This window comes from Herpailurus yagouaroundi, unplaced genomic scaffold, assembly GCF_014898765.1.
Source record: "Herpailurus yagouaroundi ecotype Mexico unplaced genomic scaffold, PumYag 100, whole genome shotgun sequence".
Lineage (NCBI taxonomy): Eukaryota > Metazoa > Chordata > Mammalia > Carnivora > Felidae > Herpailurus > Herpailurus yagouaroundi.
The window spans coordinates 37469792-37484394 of NW_024412391.1; the positions used below are offsets into that span (position 1 = coordinate 37469792).

A 14603-nucleotide genomic window follows, 5' to 3' on the forward strand; every position below is an offset into this window, starting at 1 on the left:
GGGTCAGTCTATTTTTAACTTTCTGAGGAACCTCCATACTGTTCTCCAGAGTGATTGCACCAGTTTTCATTCTCACCAACAGTGTAAGAGGGTTCTCCTTTCTCTGCATCCCCGTGAACATCTGTTGTTTCCTGTGTTGTTAATTTTAGCCATGTTAACTCATTCTTTAATTTAAAGGGAACACCTTTAAAGTTTCATCATTAGATTTTTTGGTATGTAACATTTAGAGTTAGTTAGGAATTTCTTTTTATCTCAAGTCTGTGAGATTTTTTTATTGTGCCTGGATGTCAAATAATTTTATCAAATATCTTCTCTACTTTTATTATAAATCATTTAATCTATTAATATAGTGAGTTATTGAGTGATTTTCTAATGTTAAGCCAACTTTGCATTCCTGGAATGAATGCAATTTGGTCACAAGTGTTACTCTTTTTATATTTTTTCTGGATTTGGTTTATTAATATCTTATTTCAAGTTTTTGTATTTATTTTCATGACAAAAGGTGGCTTGTAATTTTCCTTTTTGTAATCTTTGTAGGATTTTGGAATTAAGTATTTTTAGTCTCAAAAATAATTTTAAAACTCACCCCTTTTCTAGTCTTCTGGAGAGTCTGTAAAATTGGGAGTTGCTTTGTACTTAAATGGTGGTAGAACTCACCAATGAAAGCATATTCTTTATTTAGTAGTTATGATACTACTCAGATTATCTGTTTCTTCTTATGTCCATTATGGTAAATTGTCCCATTCATGCATATTTTCAAATTTTTTGGCATGAGTTTAATCATAATATGCTGTCATCATCTCTTTATTGGCTCCAGGACCTACAGTGATATCCTTTAAAAAAAATGATATTGCTTATTTATGAGTTCTCTTTTTTTCCCCCTTGACTAATCTTACCTGAGTTTATTTTATTATTTTTTCAATGAGCAGAAATTTATCTTTGTTGAATCTTTTAAATTACATTTATTTTCTATTTCCTTAATTTTACTCCTACTCTATTATTTCCTTAGATTTTGGGGGCGGGCTATTTTGGTGATTTTTTCTAATTGCATGAGACAGATAATTAATTTGTTCATTGACTTTAGATTTTTCCTCTTTTCTTTAAGCATTATTTTATCTGTATCCCACACATTTGATATATAATTTCATTATCACTTAGTACAATTGTTTTCTAATTTCCATATACTTTCTTCTTTGACCATAAGTTATGGAGGAATATGTTTCCTAATTTCCAAACATATGGCAATTTTCTACTTATTGTTCTAGCATAATTGCATCGTGATCAGAGAAACTCTTTGACTGTATGAGCTCAGTCTTCCAAAGGTTTTGAAGCTGGTTTTATGGCCTGGCACGGGGTCAACTTTTATAACTGCTTCACATGTGCTTTAGAAGACTCTTTATTCTGGGGTGTTAGGGTAACGTGCTTCATGTGTTACTGACGTTGTTCAAATTATCCAGATCATTTCTAATTTCTGCTTCAATAACTGGAATTAAGCGTGATAAAATTCCCCATGAGGCTATATATTGGCCTATTTATTTTGTATTTTGACAGCTTTGCAAAATATATATTTGAAGCCATGTTGTTAGATGCACAGAAATTTGGAATTAAAATACCACCCTGTTGAACTAAAACATTTATCATTTGAGGGGCGCCTGGGTGGCGCAGTCGGTTAAGCGTCCGACTTCAGCCAGGTCACGATCTCGCGGTCCGTGAGTTCGAGCCCCGCGTCGGGCTCTGGGCTGATGGCTCAGAGCCTGGAGCCTGTTTCCAATTCTGTGTCTCCCTCTCTCTCTGCCCCTCCCCCGTTCATGCTCTGTCTCTCTCTGTCCCAAAAATAAATAAACGTTGAAAAAAAAATAAAAAAAATAAAACATTTATCATTTGAAGTGTCCCTGTTTAACTCTATAAATGCTTTATGCCTTAAAGTTTATTTAGTCTTTGTTAACATAGTCTCACCAGCTTTCTCTTGGTACCGGGTGCCTGGAATGCCTTGGTCCATTCTTTTACTTTCAAACTTTCTGCGTGTTGTTTTGTTTTCTTTTTTAAAAAAAATCCAGCCTGACAGTCTTGGATTATTAATTGGAGCATTTTATCTGCTTACCTTTATTACAATTACTGATATATTTGCATAAAAAATCCTCACCATCCTCCTATGTGCTTTCTATTTGTCCCAGCTCTTCATGTTCCTGTTTCTCTCTTTTCTTGCCTTCTTTCAGACTGCTTAAGAGATTTTGTCATTCAGTTTTTCTTCTTTTTTGGCTTAGAAGTTTTATACCTCTTCATTTCTATTATTTTACAACATGCATTCTTGAAATCACAGCATGCATTCTGGGTGTATCGATGTCTAATGTACTGTACATTCTACTCTCTCTCAGTCCAGGAAATTCAAGGACCTTTAACCAATTTAACTACATTTAGTTCTCTCTGGACATATGTTATTGTTGTGTGTACAAATGGTAATACCGAGTCACACCTCCTGTGAACCTCTTAAAGGATCCCTGAGCAGTTTGAAAACCATGAGACTAGACAGCCAAGCCTCCATCCACTTTAACATTCTATAAGTACAGAATTGCACTTCTAAAATGTTAACTGGACCAGCCCAGTTAATCCACTGTTGTGGATAATGCATTTTAAAAATGCAATTGCAGAGCAATGAGGCATGGGTTCCTCACGATTCCAAAAGCAAGGAGGTTGGTGCCAAACAGGGCTATCTCTTTTTAATCAAATGCAATTGAAAAGCTGTAGGGAACACAAGCAGATCTGCATATAAAATGAGGTATATTCAGAGGATGACAAAAGAACTGCAGTTGCCACCAGGTCTGTATCTCACCTAAGATGATTCTAGAAGTACAGAATAACTCTATCTCCTGCTGAGACTATCTTTGTTTTCCTGTTTCCTTGTGGCCCCTTTCCACACCGTGCATGCAGAAGGAAAAAAGCAAAGTCATTTCTGCATATGTGTGTATAAAGTTGTTGAAGTGAGGAAGACAGTTTATGCTGCACGTTTGTTTGCTTTAAAAGGGATGCTTTTTTTCTCATGATTAATTTCAAGTTGGAGCCATTAAAAAGGTGTTGCCACTTACTTTCTGGAGGAAAAATGGTGAGAGATGTTGCTTGGCGAGATTAAACTTCAATTAAATTATGCTTCACACAAACCCTGAAAGCAGAGAAGTTTTTACCATTCATGTTTAATTTAGTTCAGTAAAGTGGAGACACTTATTTCTATAGCATGGCTAAATACATTGAGCACACCTACTCTTCTTATCCTAGATTTTCACCTGGGCCTGGAGCTATGTGATAATGTAACCACAGACCTCCTCTCAGTGTAAGAAGTGAGCATCTTTATTTTATAAAGCACCTTGTTGACTTCTCTGGCCCCATTTGGGCATCCAAAGCTACCGATAGTGACATCACATCACCAAAGCTGTCTTTTCCTCCAGGAGCTCAAACTGTATTTCTCGATTAGGAAATGATGTTTCTCTGATATCATAGTGATAGATAGTGAAGTTACACCTTCTAAAGGGCAAATGACTCAGTGCTGAGTCACCAAGTCACCAGGCCCATGGGTAAAGGATTGCAAAAAGTCTGACTCTCTGGGTACAATTTAAACCATTTCAGTCTCAGAACTGTATCTATAGAGAACGTATAAGATCCTCTGCTCCAGCCTTATTCTGTTCCCATCTTGCAGATTGAGGCAGTTGGTACCCAAAGACATTAAATGATTTGTCTGAGGTCATAAGACTAGTAAATTACCAATGTTCTCATGTTTAAATTGTATTTCCCTGAACCTAGCAGATAACATGGAGATGAGGATTCCAGAATCCACACCAATCAATATAAAGCAATATATAGCAAGTTTCATTTCATTTTCATCTTCCAGGGGCACTTGGGTGGCTCAGTCAGTTAAGCTTCTGACTTTGACTCAGGGCATGATCTCATGTTTCATGGGTTTGAGCCCTGCATCAGGCTCTGTGCTGACAGCTCAGAGCCTGCTTGGGATTCTCTCTCTCCCTCTCTCTGCCCAGCCCCTGCTCATGCTCTTTCTCTCTCTCCTCTCTCTCTCTCTCTCTCTCTCTCTCTCAGAAATAAAATAAAACATTAAAAAAATAAATAAAGGCAGCTTATCCTGCAGCAACATGTATCATTATCTTACTGATGTCCAGTCTTCTCAGGGAATGAGATACACCGCATTACAACAACTACAAAATCACATTCCCAGTTTCTAAAGAGCACACAGCCCCTCACTCTACTCTCTCCTTCACTGTCAGACTCCACTGATAGATGAGGTAGACATCTAATATCTTTTGCAGACCAGGACTTGACAGAGATTGAAAGCATCTGTCAGGAGAACCTGGGCCTCCTATTTTGCCATCCCGGACACCTGCCAGATTTTGCTCTGTTAATTGGCTTCCATGCAGGCAGCGATTTTAGCAACAATTCTGTGGGTCTTTTCTTTTGTGGCACATCTTGATTGAGAATGAATTGTTGAAAAGTACTTCTCAGCCGCTCAAAGTGTTCAGGGTTGCTCACATTTAGCTGATTGGACAGAAGGGGAGGCAGTCTTCAAAACCATTGTGTAGACATAAACTAGATTATTCAGGCTACTCAATTCAGAGAATTATTCTCAGAGAGATAGTGACTGAAGAGTCTGATTTCTGCCCAAGGAGATACTTTCCCTAAGGTCAGACAGAATTGATAAGAGAGTTTGCGGGAAAAATGCCACTGTGACCTTAAACATGCAGTTGCTGGGCTGACACCATAATGAGGAATGGAGTGCTATTAAAATATACTGCACATTTTAATGACTCCACTAGCAGTAGGCCAAGAAAAAAAAAAGACTTAAGCTCAGAATAATTCTGGGAAGGAGGATTTTGCCAAGGAGATTTTAATGTCAAGAATGTATGTGAGGCTAAAAATAAGGAGTTCACGCACATTCCACAGCCGTGGGTGGGGTGTATATATAATCAAATTAAATTATGCCATTTCCACTTACGAAAAAATCTGATGGCAAAAATTGACTAGAAAACATTTAGTCATATTTCACTTGGATTATGCTTATAAATACCAAACTCCAGACTTGTCAAAATAAACCCCACCAGCACTTTCTGGCCGAGGTGTTAGATAGACAATGGCTATGATATGCAAAAATGATAGAGCTTCTGGGACCGCGCCTAGAAAAGCCACAGGAATCCAGCTCCCAGCTAACGAGAGAGGGTTCATGGAAGGGAAAGAAGTGTCCCTGCGACATGAGGAACAGAGCCCAGAGTGGCCCAAATGTTGAATGCAAAGGGAGGGGCCTTCAGAGAGCCTCAGATATGTGAGACCCAGGTCCCAACTCTCAGAGACCGGAAATCTGGGGCCCATGATTTTTTAGTGTTGTTTTTTTTTCCCCATCAGTGAAAGCACACTTCGATTATAACTTTCCTCTGGAAGGCCAGCATTGGGTTCTTTTGATAAATCATTTGTTCATACAACAGTACTGTGAGGTTGATTCCTGCCAACACACCCAACTACAAACCAAGGCTATCTGCAGAGGAGACACAAAGTACCCATGCCTGGAAATGAATTTGTTGGCATTTTGAGGACAGATATCTTCTGGGCTACAACTACTAAACAGCCAATCCAAAGATGGGGGGACAATCTAAGCTTTAACAAGTCTTTTATTTACATCCAAAGTTGTAATTAGAAGACTCTCGTAGCACGAGTATGCTTCTTTAGTCCCCTCTGCTTGCCCAAGCTTGATCCTGGGCCAGAGATGTCTCTGTTCATTGGGTTCTGGTGCTGACCAGTGGGAAGGAGGGCTGGGAGTCATGGGGAGGAGGGAGCATCTTTCCTGGCTGACATGAACAGTTGGTAACTTCACATTAGCCAATACTTGCTGACGTAGGAGATACACACTCATTGGGATGTTTGCTTTGTGCAAAGGAGCAGAATGGAGAAGTTCCATGCACGTGCCCAAGGTGGAGACGGACCCAGCACTGCTGATGGGGCTCAGACTAGCCATACTACTGCCCCAGAGTCTAGATAAATTCTGGCTTGGATAGAACCTGCATCTCGTGCCTCGCGGTTCTCTCCCGGAATGTCATTCTGGAATCCCGTGATGTTTGCTGCCTAGAGAAAGAATAAATCAGAGAGGGAAAATAATTTGACCTGATGAAAAGAGAAGTAAGGAAGTTAAACCATAATAGTTATGGAGGATGTATTGACGACTAAACACTGGACTAAGCACTTTGCATGTAATATCCCTCTTTCCTTCCCACTCCCAGTCTTCCCACTGGTCAGCACCAGAGCCCAGTGTACAGAGACATCACTGGCCAAAAGGTAGGCACTGCTTCTAGTCCCATTTTATAGGCGAAGATACTGAGTTTTATGGAAGTTAAATAACTTGCTCAAGGTTATTGAGCTTATCCACATCTATTATCCGTAGCCATGAATCAGCAATGGCAGGCTTTGAACTGTGGCCACTGACATCAAACCCAAGCCTTAAACCACTTTATTATTTTATCTCCTATGGATATCTCTACCTATTCTCTGTAGCCCATGCATTAAAACAGCTGAAAAACAGCAAGATGGCTGAGTAGTTGTGGGAGGGATCTAATTTCAGCTTTGCTACTAATTTTTCAGATAACCTCAATAGTGTTACTTAAGGTCATGGGCCTTCATTTGTTTATCTGTAAAATGATAATAAGGCTTTGGATCCTGCTATCACCACAGCATTGTATTGAGTGTAGAGAAATTAGTGTAGAGAAACTTTGGACAAAAGAAAGCTCTTCTATGTGTGACCCGATTAAGATGGTTGCTACAGGAGGTGATACGGTTATAGGAGAAAGAGCATGGACAATGGCCCAGGCCTGGGTTTGAATTCGTCACACTAGCGAGACCCTTCTGACCCTGAAGCATCTCATCTATACCTGCCAGGAGGCACTGAAAGAGAAGACACATGTCAGTGTCCTAGTGCAATGGCCATCTGCGCTGGCCCGGGCAGTAGTGACCCTTACCCATAGGGAAAACAGATGGAGCTGCTGAAGACACAATAGATAAGTGGGTTGATGGCACTATTCAAAGCCGGCAGGTTCTGAATGATCACAGAGGCGTAGAAGCGCTCCTCGGTGTCTGGAAGGAGACTGAAATTGTCCAACATGTCGAAGAGGAAGTATGGACTCCAACAGCAGATGAAGGCTGGGGAGAAGAGAGCCATTAGTGCCATAGCAGATCACAACCAGGGGCCTTTCAGTGGCGCCCTCAACTGGAGCTCCAAATAGGAGGCTCCTTAGCCCCTGGGATCTCTCAGAAATATTTAGGACAGTTGTGTGTGTTCACATTAATGTCATGTTTCCTCACACACACACACGCACATGTACACATGCATGTATACACCATCCCACAGATACATTGTTAAAGTTGAGGGAATTTCTTGGATCTTCTCTGTCTGTAAAGGGAGCGTTTGATTTGACCATTGTTGTCAGTCTTCATGGAAAGGTTGGGAATGGCTTGGCATGGCCTCAGCCTCTTATCCTGTATCATGTGGAAGGAAAACCAGCAAAACTCTTTGGAGATTCTATTAAAAAAAAAACCCAGAAGAACAGGAAGCATATTAACCAGATAGCGATTTCTGGTTTTAGTGTGCGGCAGGGGAGAGTTGTGGTGCCTGATGTTTTCAGAGCAACGTCTGGCCTCATCACAGTGTTCTTAATTTTCTTTTCCATTTCTATGTTAGCCACTCCAGAAAACAGCTGCCCTCTACCCCTCTCCAAGTCAGTCGGTGCGTGTGAGCCCCTGATTCTGTTTGTCTCAACATCCTCAGAGGAAATGAGTGGTAAACAGAGATCCAGAGTATGATGGTTAACTTCATGTGTCACCTTGACTGGGTCAGGGGGTGCCCAGATATTTTGGGAAACATTATTGCTGGGTGTTCCTGGATGAGATGAACATTTGAATGGGTAAACTAAGAAAAGGAGATTGTCCTCTTCGATGTGAGTGGGCCCCATTCAATCACAGAAGGCTTGAATAGAACCAAAAGCTGACTGAGAGATGAATTGTGCTGTCTGCTTGACTGTCTTCTAGCTGGGACATTGTTCTCCTGCCTTCACACTCAGACTCGGACTGGAACTACACCATGGGCTCTCCTGGCTCTGCAGATCCTAAGCCAATTTCTAACAGTTCTCTTTACATATATGTCTCTCTCCTCATTCTCTGGAGAACTGAACCAATCCCCAGATGCACAGAGGTAAACACTCTTAGGCTGACTAAACACCGAGATGTGCTCTTCTGCTTTCTTGTCATACCCTCTCCACCCTCCTTCTCCCCGCTTTCTCACCCATAGGGCTTTCCTCAGAGAAGTCAGGCTTCCTTCCCCATCTTCTTGCAGGGGCCAACTTTCTTCTGAAACTGTTCAACTGACATGTGTTTGTTTCCTCGGACCTTGGCAAGGTATTAAAGAGGAGCAATTGAAACACAAAGACCACTGAGCCTTCTGGGTGCTGGTGGTTGAGCTTAGCACTGACCTAGAACAGTGGTTCTGGGGGCATGGAGGGGCAAAAGTCCTCTTGGGAGCATTTTGAAAATGTGCATCCTTATGGATTTGTGTGTGTTGAGGGGGTAAGGGGTCTGGGGTGCCCAGGGATACTAGTCCTCCTGCGGGACCCAGGTCCCATACAGCCTTTGATTTATGTAGCAGAGCACTCTGTTTATAATTTCCAGAACTCTGGAAACCTAACTCTATTTTATATATGAACACAAATATTTGTACTAAATAGTGAATTTTCCAGAAATGCAATTCTCTTGCAAAGGGAGGAAAGATTACTTTCTGTAATTTGGAACTTGAGCAGGATTTGTTTACCTGCTCAGAAAATCAGGTCCCTGACAGCAATACTGCTTTATTTTTGTGCCTTCATGAAAACACACCTGTACTGATTTTCCTTTGTAGCTGTTAATACCTCTAACTGACTACTTCATTATTCTCCTAGGGTAGCTGTGCCTAAGTATCTACATATTGAAATCTGCATGGTTTTATTATAAATTATTTTCTTTCTAGTCCTCCTTTGTATTATTAAATATTGATCTTTGAAGACTTATGTTGGGTAAGTGGTATTAATTATACATTTCATTTCAGGTAAAGGGGCCTTACAAAACATGTGTTTTAGGAAGGGCTGCTTTGGTCTGACTGGGCTGTTAACATGGGCTGCCCCTCTTGTGGGCATCTCTGCTCTCTGACTAAAGGACCCCCAGGGCCTGGGCATATGGTTCCTGATTACAAATAATTATGTTGGCTCTGGCACACATGTATGACATATATTTCCTGACTCAACATCCATGGGAGGTATATCTGTGTTTCTGATTGTCTGGGAAGGCAAGAGAATCTTTGATCTACTTTGTAAGCTGTTGGGAAAGGATTCTGAGCCCCCGTGGTTATATATGCTTTATCCCCAGGTCGGCCTGCAATGCTGTTTTGTGCCTTTATTCTACTGGCTGTGTCACACTGCGTGTGGTCTGTTTGGCATTTTGCAATTGTGTCTCAGAAAGGTGAGATATGGACCGTTTTGGTGAGCAGACACGCAGCTTCCACGAGAGGTATGCTTTCTCAGAGCTCCTGGAGCTGCAAGAGGGCAGGGAGGGTAGTATTTGAGCCAAATAAAAAGAATCCTTTTTCTTCCTGCATATCCTAATCCATTTGTTCCCAGCAAATATTAATTAAGCACCTAGTGTATGTGGGATCTTATTTAAGGCTTTGGTGATAATAATATAAGGAACACAAAGCAAAGGTCATTGCTCTCATGGATTGAAGCTAGTAGGGGATACACAAAATGCAGATTAATAGATATAATGTCAGGTAGAAGTGGGAATAGGCAGAAAAATACCGCAGAATAATGACGAGGGGGGCTGTTTACAACTTGTGCTGGAGGACTGGCTGAAGAGGTAGCACCGTTGGTAAACAAAATGATGTGAGGGGGGAGCCAGGCAGCCATCTGGGGGCAGAGTCTCTCAGGTGGTAGAAACAACACAAGGTCCCTAAGGTGTAAACAAGTTGACATTGTAAAGAAATAGCAAGAAGACCAACAGAAGTGGGAGAGAACGAGCAAGAGGGAGAGCCCTGGGAATGAGGCTGGAGACCTGGCTGAGCGATAGATCACATATGGTAAAAATGTGGGGTTTTATTCCGATGTAATGGGAAGCCAGAGGTGGGTTTGCAGGATTGTGATGATACCTGGTTTACAATCTTGAAAGATCACATTGGCTGTTTTGCAGAAAAGGAATAAGACAAGACCAGTTCTAATGTTACAGGCAGAAATTCGTGGAGGCTTTGTCAGGAGTTGTATAGATAGCAAAGGATGATTGGGTTTGAGAACTATCTTGGATGTAGAGCCTCCAGGCTTTGCTGATGTGCCAGTTATGCAGGATGTCAGAGAAATAGAATAATGACAGACAGATGGCCCTTAGGTTTTTGATGCAGACACCGGGTGAAAGATGGTGTCATTTACTGAAATGGGGACAAATGGGGGGAAGAGTTACTCTGGAGGAGGAGAAGAACATGCCAAGACTTTGGGTTTGACGTGCTGAGTATGATGAATTTATTGGAAATGCAAATCAAGATCTCAAGTAGAAATCATAAGTATGATTTCTAAGCAAAGGAGGTGTTCTAAGAAGGAGACCCTGATCACATGTTGCTTACAAGTCAAGATGAAGATTGAGAATCGACACTGGGCATTTTGGAGGTTTTGGTGACCTTGGTGAGGGTGGTTTCAGGAGTAACAGGACAGAAGTGAGATAGAAACAGACTCCAGAGAATGAGAGGTAAACTGTGGAGGAGTTGTACTAGGAGAGAGAGTGGTCAAGCGGGTCTATTCTGAAGAGCTCACCGAGGGAGCTACTGCACAGCATTTACGTGCACATGATCCAGGTGAGGGGAGGCCTGTCATGGAGGAAAGATACCCAGAGAGGCAAAATTCTTGAGGAGGCAGCAAGGAATGGGATGCAGGGCTCCAGCCATCATTTTGGGCTTAGAAAGAAGCAGTGTTGGTTTATCCACAGTAATAGGAGAAAAGAGCACATCGTACAGAGGCAGATAGGTGGAAGAATGTGAAGGTGAAAGGGTGAGGGAGTTCTTTTTTTTTTTTTTCAATATATGAAATTTACTGTCAAATTGGTTTCCATACAACACCCAGTGCTCATCCCAAAAGGTGCCCTCCTCAATACCCATCACACACCCTCCCCTCCTTCCCACCCCCCTTCAATCCTCAGTTTGTTCTCAGTTTTTAACAGTCTCTTATGCTTTGGCTCTCTCCCACTCTAACCTCTTTTTTTTTCCTTCCCCTCCCCCATGGATTTCTGTTAAGTTTCTCAGGATCCACATAAGAGTGAAAACATATGGTATCTGTCTTTCTCTGTATGGCTTATTTCACTTAGCATCACACTGTCCAGTTCCATCCACGTTGCTACAGAGGGCCATATTTCATTCTTTCTCATTGCCACGTAGTACTCCATTGTGTATATAAACCACAATTTCTTTATCTACTCATCAGTTGATGGACATTTAGCCTCTTTCCATAATTTGGCTATTGTTGAGAGTGCTGCTATAAACATTGGGGTACAGGTGTCCCTATGCATCAGTACTCCTGTATCCCTTGGGTAAATTCCTAGCAGTGCTACTGCTGGGTCATAGGGTAGGTCTATTTTTAATTTTTTGAGGAACCTCCACACTGTTTTCCAGAGTGGCTGCACCAATTTGCATTCCCACCAACAGTGCAAGAGGGTTCCCGTTTCTCCACATCCTCTCCAGCATCTATAGTCTCCTGATATGTTCATTTTGGCCATTCTGACTGGCGTGAGGTGATATCTGAGTGTGGTTTTGATTTGTATTTCCCTGATGAGGAGCGACGCTGAACATCTTTTCATGTGCCTGTTGGCCATCTGGATGTCTTCTTTAGAGAAGTGTCTATTCATGTTTTCTGCCCATTTCTTCACTGGGTTATTTGTTTTTTGGGTGTGGAGTTTGGTGAGCTCCTTATAGATTTTGGATACTAGCCTCTTTGTCCGTTATGCCATTTGCAAATATCTTTTCCCATTCCGTTGTTTGCCTTTTAGTTTTGTTCATTGTTTCCTTTGCTGTGCAGAAGCTTTTTATATTCATAAGTTCCCAGTAGTTCATTTTTGCTTTTAATTCCCTTGCCTTTGGGATGTGTCAAGTAAGAAATTGCTACGACTGAGGTCAGAGAGGTCTTTTCCTGCTTTCTCCTCTAGGGTTTTGATGGTTTCCTGTCTCACATTCAGGTCCTTTATCCATTTGGAGTTTATTTTTGTGAATGGTGTGAGAAAGTGGTCTAGTTTCAATCTTCTGCATGTTGCTGTCCAGTTCTCCCAGCACCATTTGTTAAAGAGACTGTCTTTTTTCCACCGGATGTTCTTTCCTGCTTTGTCAAAGATGAGTTGGCCATATGTTTATGGGTCTAGTTCTAGGGTTTCTATTCTATTCCGTTGGTTTATGTGTCTGTTTTTGTGCCAATACCATGCTGTCTTGATGATTACAGCTTTGTAGTAGAGGCTAAAGTCTGGGATTGTGATGCCTCCTGCTTTGGTCTTCTTCTTCAAAATTACTTTGGCTATTTGGGGCCTTTTGTGGTTCCATATGAATTTTAGGATTGCTTGTTCTAGCTTCGAGAAGAATGCTGGTGCAATTTTGATTGGGATCGCATTGAAGGTGTAGATAGCTTTGGGTAGTATTGACATTTTGACAATATTTATTCTTCCAATCCATGAGCATGGAATGTTTTTCGATTTCTTTATATCTTCTTCAATTTCCTTCATAAGCTTTCTATAGTTTTAAGCATACAGATCTTTTACATCTTTGGTTAGATTTATCCCTAGGTATTTTATGCTTCTTGGTGCAATTGTGAATGGGATCAGTTTCTTTATTTGTCTTTCTGCTGCTTCATTATTAGTGCATATAAGAATGCAACTGATTTCTGTACATTGATTTTGTATCCTGCCACTTTGCTAAATTCATGTATCAGTTCTAGCAGACTTTTGGTGGAGTCTATCGGATTTTCCATGTATAATATCATGTCATCTGCAAAAAGTGAAAGCTTAACTTCATCTTTGCCAATTTTGATGCCTTTGATTTCCTTTTGTTGTCTGATTGCTGATGCTAGAACTTCCAACACTATGATAAACAACAGCGGTGAGAGTGGACATCCCTGTCGTGTTCCTGACCTCAGGGAAAAAGCTTTCAGTTTTTCCCCATTGAGGATGATGTTAGCTGTGGGCTTTTCATAAATGGCTTTTATGATCTTTAAGTATGTTCCTTCTATCCCGCCTTTCTCGAGGGTTTTTATTAAGCAACGTTGCTGAATTTTGTCAAAGGCCTTTTCTGCATCGATTGACAGGATCATATGGTTCTTATCTTTTCTTTTATTAATGTGATGTATCATGTTGATTGATTTGCGAATGTTGAACCATCCCTGCATCCCAGAAATGAATCCCACTTGATCATGGTGAATAATTCTTTTTATATGCTGTTGAATTCGATTTGCTAGTATCTTATTGAGAATTTTTGCCTCCATATTCATCAGGGATATTGGCCTGTAGTTCTCTTTTTTTTACTGATTTTCTGTCTGGTTTAGGAATCAAAGTAATACTGGCTTCATAGAATGAGTCTGGAAGTTTTCCTTCCCTTTCTATTTTTTGGAATAGCTTGAGAAGGATAGGTATTATCTCTGCTTTAAACGTCTGGTAGAAGTCCCCTGGGAAGCCTGGTCCTGGTCTCTTTTTTGTTGGGAGATTTTTGATAACTGATTCAATTTCTTCGCTGGTTATGGGTCTGTTCAAGCTTTCTATTTCCTCCTGATTGAGTTTTGGAAGTGTGTGGGTGTTTAGGAATTTGTCCATTTCTTCCAGGTTGTCCAGTTTGTTGGTATATAATTTTTCATAGTATTCCCTGATAATTGCTTGTATCTCTGAGAGATTGGTTGTAATAATTCCATTTTCATTCATGATTTTATCTATTTGGGTCATCTCCCTTTTCTTTTTGAGGAGCCTGGCTAGAGGTTTATCAATTTTGTTTATTTTTTCAAAAAACCAACTCTTGGTTTCGTTGATCTGCTCTACAGTTTTTTTAGATTCTATATTGTTTATTTCTACTCTGATCTTTATTATTGCTCTTCTGCTGGGTTTAGGCTGCCTTTGCTGTTCTGCTTCTGTTTCCTTTAGGTGTGCTGTTAGATTTTGTTTTTGGGATTTTTCTTGTTTCTTGAGATAGGCCTGCATTGCAATGTATTTTCCTCTCAGGACTGCCTTCGCTGCATCCCAAAGCGTTTGGATTGTTGTATTTTCATTTTTGTTTGTTTCCATATAGTTTTTAATTTCTTCTCTAATTGCCTGGTTGACCCACTCATTCTTTAGTAGGGTGTTCTTTAACCTCCATGCTTTTGGAGGTTTTCCAGACTTTCTCCTGTGGTTGATTTCAAGCTTCATAGCATTGTGGTCTGAAAGTATGCATGGTATGATTTCAATTCTTGTATAGTTATGAAGGGCTGTTTTGTGACCCAGTATGTGATCTATCTTGGAGAATGTTCCATGTGCACTCGAGAAGAAAGTATATTCTGTTGCTT

General features: G+C 40.8%; 1 protein-coding gene across 1 annotated transcript in view; it reads right to left on the reverse strand.

The window, feature by feature from the left end:
• Positions 1–5642: 5642 nt before the first annotated feature.
• Positions 5643–14603, reverse strand: part of NPSR1 (neuropeptide S receptor 1) — a 155295-nt gene continuing 146334 nt past the window's right edge. The window contains exons 8-9 of the mRNA XM_040472277.1: positions 6999–7179; positions 5643–6111 (exon numbers count right to left, since the gene is read on the reverse strand). Of these exons, the coding sequence (XP_040328211.1) occupies positions 6021–6111; positions 6999–7179 (272 nt within the window). The 3' untranslated portion in view covers positions 5643–6020. The remainder of the gene's footprint in view (positions 6112–6998; positions 7180–14603) is intronic.